The 10,494-nt window shown below is 37.1% G+C and overlaps 1 protein-coding gene across 10 annotated transcripts in view; it reads left to right on the top strand.

Annotated features, from left to right (window-relative positions):
- The window catches only part of aak1a (AP2 associated kinase 1a), a 70,752-nt gene that overhangs the window by 20,090 nt on the left and 40,168 nt on the right, over positions 1–10,494 (top strand). For all 10 annotated transcript variants that reach the window (XM_015601701.3, XM_015601699.3, XM_015601698.3 and 7 more), the window contains exons 2-5: positions 3,785–3,903; positions 7,168–7,276; positions 7,660–7,802; positions 9,674–9,795. In XM_015601701.3, coding sequence (XP_015457187.3) covers positions 3,785–3,903; positions 7,168–7,276; positions 7,660–7,802; positions 9,674–9,795 — 493 coding nt within the window. The remainder of the gene's footprint in view (positions 1–3,784; positions 3,904–7,167; positions 7,277–7,659; positions 7,803–9,673; positions 9,796–10,494) is intronic.

Genomic DNA, 10,494 nt, shown 5'->3' with positions numbered 1-10,494 from the left:
TTATTTTTTCTTACTTTTTTAACAAGGAGATACCTCCTTGAAATGATTGATTATCTAAGAAAATAAAGTTTTTTTTTTTTTTTTTTTTATTGAACTGTAGGTAGTATAACACAAAACATACATTAAAGACGTTTCATATCACTAAATACTATCAGTATCTTGGAAGCAAAAGCTCTGAAGCTCTTTTAAATGCTGTTGTTCTTAAACACTCTACTAAAAACACATCTAACATCACCTCACAGAGTGGGTTCCGTTTCAGGATAAATTTTGTTACAGGATCAGGTTTAGAATGTGTTTATTCATATAATAAAAACAATACAAAAACAAGGGGCTCAATTTCAAAATTATTTAATAATACCATAGTTTATGGACTGTAAGGTGCACCATTTTATGAGGCACACTATCAATGAACATCTATTTTCATACATAAGGTGCACCGAATTGTAAGGTGCATTTTTAGTGACACTAGTAAGCAACAAGGTTGTCTCTATGTTTCCCTTCTTATTCAGCAGGTTCTGCTGCTAGTAGCACCTAAGTAAACAATACTGTTGTTTAAAAAAAAAAAAATAATTCTTTCAAAGTAAAATGAGAACTGGATGTTAATTTACACAGATTTCTTTCCTGAAAAACATTTATTTGGGTGCGTAAAGCACTTTTGTTTATTTACAGTAAGCTTAGATTTTCAGTAATTTAGAGTGGTTAGCAGCAGCGCTAGACGGGGTTAGCAACAACCCTAGCCATGGATAACAGCAGTGCTGCACACGGTTAGCAGCAGCGCTAGCTGCGGTTAGCACTATTAAATGCCTCAGTGCTCTGTTAAGACAGGGTGCTATCAGCTAGCAGTTCATCCCACATAGCTTGTTTTATCTCGGTAAATGCGCAGACTACAGTCAGATATACTCATTTCTGAACAGCGAAAGAGCTAGCGCTGCGGTTAGCGGCTAATGCTGCTAATGCTAATGCTGCTAATGCTAATGCAGCCTCAGGAGAAACTGGAGAAACTTCACTGAATCTCCTGTATAAAGCTGCACTTCAGTGAAGTGGATTTACTGCTCCGTACAACCTGACTGGTAAAATTCATACATAAGATGCAACGAATTATAAGGCGCACTGACGATTTTAGAAAAAAAAAAGGATTTGTTGTCTTTAAAATGTCCCACCAAAAATACCAGAACCAGTAGTAACATTTTCTTTAATTAGAATTTTCATCATGATTAGGGCTGCCACAAACGATTATTTTTATAGTCGACTAATCACCGATTATTTTTTATGATTAGTCGACTAATCGGATCATACGTTAATTGAATATAAAACACAGTTTATCACAATAGAATGCAGCTGCTATTATACAACCAACATTAGATTTCAGCTATATGCTAACTAAAAATAAAAACAATTAAAATCATAGTTCATTAAACCTTTAATGAAATATGCAGCTTGTTGTAACAGACAATTATTTTACTGTTTAGCATAAAGTGTAAACAACTGTGTAAAATAAGGATAAGGCACTGGCATTTATGAAACATCTCAACCGTGAGGTTGTTTGAACTATTATGAAAAAAAAGTATATTAATAAAAAATGCTTCTCTGTCCAGATATTGTGTACATTACCGTACACAGGGCAGCGGTCTGCACAGATCTGATTGGCAGAGGAGAGCGTTTGGTGATTTTACACCACACATGACTGATCTGTGAGTTTACTGCACCGAAAAGCACTGAAAACAGAAGCCACTGTCAGAATGAAATCCTTCTCTGTAGTTTATCGGTTTGGGACGGCATTTGTGACAACGTCTGGGTCCGGATCCGGATCGCGGTCCGCCTATTAGTGACCTCTGTTTTAAAGCTATCAAGATGAGTAAGTTAAGTACTAAGTTAATGCTCTGTTTACGCTAATTTTAGCAGCTAAATAGCAATTTAGCTTCTTCGTCATTTAATCAGCCACAACATGCCTCCTTTTCAGGTGCTCGTGCATCGCGGTTGTGCTGCCGAGGAAGGCAAGTTCTTCATTGCAGATATTGCATTGCACGCGTTTCACTTTTATTTTCTTGGTGATCCCACACTTTTGAGTTCTGTAGCGGGGTAGCCATGAAACCAGAGCCTGTCTGTAGAGGGTTTTCCATCCACCAAGTTTTTGCGCATTTTGAAAATGCGCATGAAAAAAGCTGGATGGAAAAAGTCAAAAATTCGAAAAAAGCCCCAAATATCGCAAAACGATTTTTACGCTAGGAGGGGGTGGAAAAGTTAGAATATCGCATCGCCAAAATTCGGAAAAACTGGATGGAAAAGGGTTTTTCGCATAAAAAATGACGTATCAGAGCAAAAACAGAATCAAACCTCTCCATGCTTGTTTGGCGTCCTCTCCCACGTTATCTAAAGTTTATTCGCATAACTGTAGTGAATGGAAACACGGCTTAATTCGCATTTTTTTCTGCCGAAATTTGGAAATTGCGCATTCTTTTTTCGAAAGGTTTGGATGGAAACCAGACTTGTATAATGTCCTGAGATGTCGTCCACTACCTACCCCGGTTTCCACTACTGCGCATGTGAGTCCAGGACAGAAAGGCAGTCGCAGCAGTTTGGAGAGAAAAACAAAGAAAAAAAAACAACGACTAATCGACTATTAAATTAGTCGTCGACTATTTTAATAGTCGACATAATCGTGACTAGTCGACTAATCGTGGCAGCCCTAATCATGATTAATCACAGGTATTTATTGTTATTAACATCATATATTTTTAAAGTGATTGACATCACAGCAATTTCATTTTGCAAATCTAACATTGATTATTTTATTTCCATATAACTATCACCTATTAAAATCTTACGTCTTAAGAAGAAATGGTGAATATTGTTCTGATCTGATCTGCTTGATTTTTGTAATGACTTTACAGCACTTTTTGTTATAAACAGGCAGCTTAATGTCATATCTATGACTGGAAGGCTTGTGGCTTAAACACGCCTAGTTCATATGGGTCAGTGAACTTTGAATGGTAATCATGGCAACAAGTACAGCAAACACACTCGTGTCCGCTTTAATAACACTTTCTTGTGGTTACTTTTTTACACCTGTTAGTCATTTTTGCAGGGGTAAGCAAATCCATTCACACATGTTTTGACATTTTTTTTTTTTTTTTTTTGGTGCCATTGGTTATATTTTGACTATTTTAACTTGTCAATTGTGAATACTATGAAACATCATAAGCCTTTTAATTTATGCAAAGACACTGTTGCTGGCCACGCCATGTATAAGCTTAGTGTTTACCACACGTTAGTGTTAACTTGTCCTAAATTGAAAAAAAAAAAAAACACGAATATGCTAGTTTAGTTTAGTTTATGCTTAACTGCAATAGAAACACAAATCTATTAAATAAACTATATACTTACATCTACCTTATCTGCTGACTTGCCACAGACAGTAGGTACAGATCCCTCCCTCAGACGAAGCACGTTGCTTGTAAAACCAGCCAACTCAAATGTCGAATCTTTAACTAATCTAGTGAGTGGGGTTTTTTGGGGGTTTAAAGGGCAAGAGTTCAGATTGACAGAAGTCAGGGAGGATGGGCACCTACAGCTCAGAATTGTAGTTAAAAAAAGGTCTGTTTTAATGCTTTTCTTATTAAAAATGTTGGGTTTAAATCAAATTCCCCAAAAAATAAAAGTCACTGTATATCAAAGAGTATTTAAGAATCTGCTATTGTTTGAACATCTTCTTTTCTACATTATATTTGCGGTGAAAGATTAAATTAACTAACATTATCTCTTTGCTCTCTGTCTTTCTCTGCAGGTGGTTTCGCCATCGTGTTTCTTGTGCGCACCCATCAGGGCGTCCGCTGTGCTTTGAAGAGGATGTACGTGAACAATGAACATGACCTTCAAGTCTGCAAGAGAGAGATTCAGATCATGGTGAGAGCTTCAATTCAATTGCTTCCTCCTGGTTCCTTCTTCTCCCGCAGTCTTACCTCTTTAGAGGCAGATACGGGCACATGTTTTATACTGAACTGATCCCAGGTCAGAGCTTTTATTTTAAGATATATGACCGTGGATTGTATTAGGGCTCCTGTTTCTAGTTTTATTTTTACAATTATAGAAACACTACAGTGTAAATGCTTAATCTTAAAGCCTGGCCCTAAATGTGATGAAGCCTACATATCAGTATTTTAGGCTTTATAGGAAAGTATTTGTTTTGCAGTTTGAGATTTAATAATGTTTTATAATATTAATCTGTTATTAATAGCTTAGGTTAAGGGAAAGAAAAAAGATGGTATCTGATAGATATTGGTATCGACAGATACTCATAAATGTGTTTTTAACTCGAACTTGTTGCTGATCATATATTCCATCTCTAGTTTACATTAATCGTGTTTGTTAGGCCTCCTGTTTTGCAAAACCCACTCTATGGGCTGACTGCTGGACTCTCAAGAGGGGTATCCCGTTAGTAAAGTAATGTTAAAAGCCTTTACTCTGCTTTCTCTAGAAGGTGTATTAATTTTACACATTTTACACAAAAGTAGAACTGGAGCATCCTGTAACTGTGTACAGGCTTGTACAGAGCTGATGTAATTATTGACGAACGACTATGGTTTGATCATCTCTCAGGATTGTCATTGAGAAATACAGACAAATCACATGTTTTTGATAAACACTGCCCAATGTCTATACATAGCCACTAGTTTTTTAAAGCTCCAGAATAAACAGAGCTGATTCTTCTCTAAAGGGTGAAGTGTGGGGATGTTTTTATAGTCCCTGATCATCTCTAATAACACCACTGGCTACTTGATTTATTATACCTGCCTTTGTGACTGAACAGGCTGAATGAAGTGCTCTGTTGTTCAAGTTCTTATGAAGAAGAGAGAGGGGGAGAAAGAAGGAGAGCAAGAGACACTATTCACACACTGCTGTAGAGCTCATAAAAACAGCTTCAGTGACACGAGAGAGAGAAAGAGGTCGTTGTTGGGTATTTAAATGGGCCGCATCTGCTGACTTTGTCTCATCCGTAATAGAGAAGCCTTCTTTCGGACTCTGGGCTAGGCTATCTACAACAGGCTCCTCATGTAGCTTCACCACCACCTTCCCCCATTTCCATCTCAGGCCTTGATTAATGCTAAGTCAGCAAAGTGCCCCTTCCGTTTTCAGCTATATGTTTTTTACACTGTCCTTGTTTGGCCACACTTACTGCATTCATGTGCAGTATAACTTGAGGGCATCTAGATGCTGTGCGATGTGCAATACTTGTGATGGGTGATCAGTGTTTCTGGGAATATAAAGAAAACATTGTGAATTAAAGCATAAAGGCTTAATTCAACTCCTCTGTGAACAGTTTAAAACTATTAAGAAAAACAACAGAGAAGAGAGTAGAGTTTATTCCGCATCATTTTGGAGAATTTCTATTGGCCAATTCATCTTAAAATATGGACACACAGTAAAGTAAAACTACCAGGTTCAAATTATGCCAAAAGGTACATATTGACAAAAATACATAGTTTGGATAAAAGCTACATGCAGTTTTACATGTTTGTTTAATAAATGTGCAGAGACTTCATTATTTTTTGTGTAAGCAAACGAATCACAGGATTTATTCAACATCAGTAACTAACAGACAAAGAAAGACACAATGCCACATCAACTCAAACTAGAGTATTAGTTTTGGTTCAATAAAAAAAAATAATACTGTAAGCTTCTTTTAAGATAAAGTAGTTCTTCACTTATTAGTGTAGGAGGTTATACAATGCGATATTCATATTCTAGTAGCCATTCTATATACAGTACAGGACAAACGGACACACCTTCTCATTCAATGCGTTTTCTTTATTTTCATGACTATTTACATTGTAGATTCTCACTGAAGGAATCAAAACTATGAATGAACATGTGGAGTTATGTCCTTAACAAAAAAAGGGAAAAAAAAAACTAAAAAAATATATATATTCTAGTTTCTTATAGCCACTTATAGCACACTCTTTGCATTCTTTTAATGAGCTTCAAGAGGCGGTCACCTGAAATGGTTTTCCAACAGTCTTAAAGGAGTTCCCAGAGGTGTTTAGCACTTGTTGGCCCCTTTGCCTTCCCTCTGTGGTTTTTTGTATATAAAGTATATAAAACTCCACATGTGTTCATTCATAGTTTTGATGCCTTCAGTGAGAATCTACAATGTAAATAGTCATGAAAATAAAGAAAACGCATTGAATGAGAAGGTGTGTCCAAACTTTTGGCCTGTACTGTATCTTGTTATTAACACAAATGTGATTGTTTGTCTGTATATGTAATCTTTACTCATGGGAGTCTGGTATTATTTAGCTAATATTAGTTATCATAATCTTGCTGTGAATTAATTAATTTGAACACATCCAAATGCTGCATATCGCACACAAGCAGAATGTCAGTTTAAGATTTTTTTTTTTTTTTTTTCTAACTTAGTTCCAGGTTATTTTAAACACAGGTATTTTGCATGTATATATCATTGCTGTCTATGAAAAACAGGTCTCAATCTCAATTTTTGTTGATTTTTTTTTTTACTACATAATTTAAACATAAAATCTGCACATAAATTGATTAATGGACCGATAAAAATGATTCCAAATTACCTGAAACTAACTATTTTTATTTTGAGTTGCTGTTTTGCAGATACATGTTTTTTATTGGATGGTGACGATATGCCACACAGCCTATTCCATCGTTTGGAGAACAGGATATCCCCAAATTGTATACTGTTGCACTGCTGTTGATTGTATGCCAACAGTAAAATGTTCTGAATCTATTTTATTTGGTGTACATTAAACTTGGCACATTTTATTTTCTTCAGTATGTTTTTTTGCCACATTGATGAGATGCTAGAGGGACACTGATGGCACAATTAAAGCTGATGATGTGAAAAATAGTGTGTGATGGATGAGTGTGGTTTGGAGAGGGAGTAATTAAAGAGGAGATTATTATTATTATTATTATTATTATTATTATGTTGTTGTGGTGATGAGTCAGTGTCTGGCAGAGCAGCACTCGTCAATTAGGTGATAAAGCAGCAGGGGAGTGATGCTGATTCGGCACGTTTAGTCATCCACACTGTGACCTCACTGACAGTTATTTGTGTGTGCTCTGCTATGAAAGTACTGAAGCTAATCTGTGTGTGTGTGTGTCTGTATCTGTGTGTGTGTGTGTGTGCTTGTTTTACAGAGGGATCTGGTAGGAAACAAAAATATCGTCGGCTTCCTGGACTCCAGTATCACAGCAGTGGGTTCAGGAGATGTTTGGGAAGTTCTTATATTAATGGACTTCTGTAGAGGTCAGCGCACTCGCTCGCTACTCCTTTCTCTCTTTCTCTTTTTCTTGAGTTCACACTTTCCTTTGCTCATGTCCTCTCATTTTCTTGTGCACCCTCGCTTGCTCTTGTTTGTTCTCACTCTCTTCTGTGTTTTCTCTCTTACCCCTACACTCTCTTTCTCTCGTCCTCTTACTCTCTATTGCTATTTTCACACTCTCGCTCTCGATTCTATTGCACATGTCTCATTACTGTCTCACTTACTATTGCACTTGCACTCACACTCTTCCTTGTGTTCTCTCTTGCATGCACTTTCTTTCTCTCTCTCTCTCTCTCTCTCTCTCCCTCTCTCTCTCTCTCTTTTTTTCTCTTTTGGTCCTACCTGACTGTGTGTGTATTTCTGTCAGGTGGTCAGGTGGTGAATCTGATGAACCAGAGGCTGCAGACTGGTTTCAGTGAGCCGGAGGTGCTGCAGATTTTCTGTGATACGTGTGAAGCTGTGGCTCGACTGCATCAGTGTAAAACCCCCATCATCCACCGAGACCTTAAGGTATAAATGCAGCCTCCTTCCTACTCCTTCCACCTATACTTTTCACACATCACAACACTCTGTTTCCTTCACCTTCACCCTCATTCCCCTCATTTTAAGTTGCCATTTTTTTTGTCAGTTTGTGGTTATTTGAGTCAGGTATTATTAATATTAAGAAACAAATCCTGATTCCTTAACATCACTGAGCACATAAAAGGTAAACAGGTTTATTCTGAGTGGTTTGATTAGAAACTACAACCAAATGTTCTAAAGAAAACTGAGGGGTCTAAATTGTTCACAGTTGTGGTGAACAGAAATGGCCATCTAAGTGTTTAATACTTTTAGAAGATGGATAATAGTCCACACAAAAAATTCTCATATGTTTTTAGATGTGCCACTTTTAACATCATGTAAAATTCAGATGATGTTGGTTGGTGGTATTTAGGACGGTGAACCATCCATCCATCCTTTCATTACTCAGCATGATGCTAGCCAACAAGAGTGTCTGTCAGCTGAAGTAATTATGCATATTATTAATAGCATATTATGTGGGCCGAAGGAAGCAAAATATGAGCTAGTTATTTCTTGTTTTGTCTAGTCAAGTTTATTTCGTTTAGTAATATACTGTATTTTTCGCACTATAAGGCGCACCATATTATAAGGCGCACTATCAATGAACGTCTGTTTTCTGGTCTATTTTAATACTTAAGGCACACCGGATTATAAGGTGCATTTTAAGAGACACTATAAGGAACTAATTCAGCAGGTCTCGCTGCTGTGTAGTGGTGGGGTGCTTCTAACTAAGGTTAGTAAAGCTAAGCTAAGTAACAAAATTGTAATAAAAAAAAGACTTTCTTATAAAGTTAAACAAGCACTGGTGCATTAGCATTAGCGGATAACCTCTCCAGCAGTCCTAGCTGGGGTTAGCAGCAGGCTACAGGTTGATAATACTCCCTCTGAGCGGGGAAATAGTGAGCGTGGTTAGCAGGTAATGCTAATGCTACTTCAGCATTGCTAGTTGAGGTTAGGAGCAGGCTACAGGCCCATAATACTTCCCTCTGAACAGGGAAATAGCGAGCGTGGTTAGCGGGTAATGTTAATGCTGCTCCAGCAGTGCCATCCAGGGTTAGCAGCAGGCTACAGGTCGATAATACTCACTTCTGAACAGGGAAATAGCGGTTAGCGGTTAGTCCTTATGCTACTCCAGCCCCGGTGCTGGAGAACTAAACTGAAACTCCTGTATAACACTGCAATTTGGAGAAGTGGCTTTACTGCTCTTTATAACCTGACTAGTAAAATTTGTACATAAGACGCACCAGATTAAAAGGCACACTGGTGATTTTTGGAAAAATTCAAGGATTTTAAGTGCTCCTTATAGTACATTAGTACATATAGTACATGCAAAACCATGTGCTGCACATATTGCAGGCATAAGGCATTTTTCTACAGTAAATTTTTTGTCTATTGACAAAATGTCTATATTTGCCACATTCACTTTTTGACAGTATGTAAATCTGCCAGTTATTTATATTATTTCAGAATTGTATTATAAATGGACCAATAGAAGAGAAAGTTAAGGTATTTCTTCTCCTGTAAAATTGCTATTTTAAAGATACAAGGTTTTAGCATGACCTATATCAATTTCAGCTACACACACTTCTTTCACTACCACCCATCCTCCTCACACTCTCTCTACCATACTGTATCTTCACAGTCTCACTTTTCACTCCCCCGATGGAACAGACACGCCCTTAATGCTCCCTCTCTTTCTGTCTCTGTCTCTCACTTTGTGTGTTTGTGTGTGTGTGGGTTTGTATCTCTGTCTTACACTCATGTAATTGCTCTCTCTCTCTCTCTTTCTCTCTTTCTTTCTCTCTCTTTTTCTCCCCCAGGTGGAGAACATCTTGTTGCATGACCGAGGTCACTATGTCCTGTGTGATTTCGGCAGTGCAACAAACAGGTTCCAGAACCCTCAGGCGGAGGGCGCCGCCACGGTGGAGGAGGAGATTAAAAAGTGAGCTTTTTTTTCTTTCAGATATATATATATATTTTTCTTGCTTTATAATCTAATAAATAAAACGAATACAATAACTAATGATGTCCCACTTCTTACTGCAGACACTACACTGTTCTGTTACCTTCAGAAAATCTTATTACCACTGTGGTCTGAGAACACTGTTAGAACACAGTGGTAAAAACAAAGGATCGGAGATGTATCGGGCTTAAATTAAACAATACACCTTCCATTTAAAAAAATATCCGGTATCAACTCTTGTGTCATATTTCTCTAAATCCTTGTAATATTATTGCCTTAGTCCACTTTCTCTTTCTTTTTTAATATACGAGTTTCCATCCAAATGTTTTGCAAAAATGTTGCACAACAACAACATTTAACTCCTGTTTTCATCCACAGTAGTTCTGTGTATAAATTTGACATGGTTTTGGCTACTGTGATTACAGCCATTTGCTGTCTTCTTTTTTATGTTTTTTGCTGAGCAGCACAAATAGTAACCCACCAAATTAGGACTAAAATCTCTGTGCCAGCTCAACAAAATCAACCACATATTGTATTTGAAAGTGAGAAGATGATTGAGGCCAAAAAGTCTTTTTATGCCAAATTATTTGGCATGAAAATATAAATGGGTTTAGGTTTTTTTTTATTTAAGTGAAGATATGTCATCATTATAATAAAAAAAATCCAACAATTTCAAAG

This window comes from Astyanax mexicanus, chromosome 12 (assembly GCF_023375975.1).
Source record: "Astyanax mexicanus isolate ESR-SI-001 chromosome 12, AstMex3_surface, whole genome shotgun sequence".
NCBI classification, from domain to species: Eukaryota; Metazoa; Chordata; class Actinopteri; order Characiformes; family Acestrorhamphidae; genus Astyanax; species Astyanax mexicanus.
The sequence above is the reverse complement of the archived record's forward strand: the minus strand, read 5'-3'. Positions and strand labels throughout refer to the sequence as shown.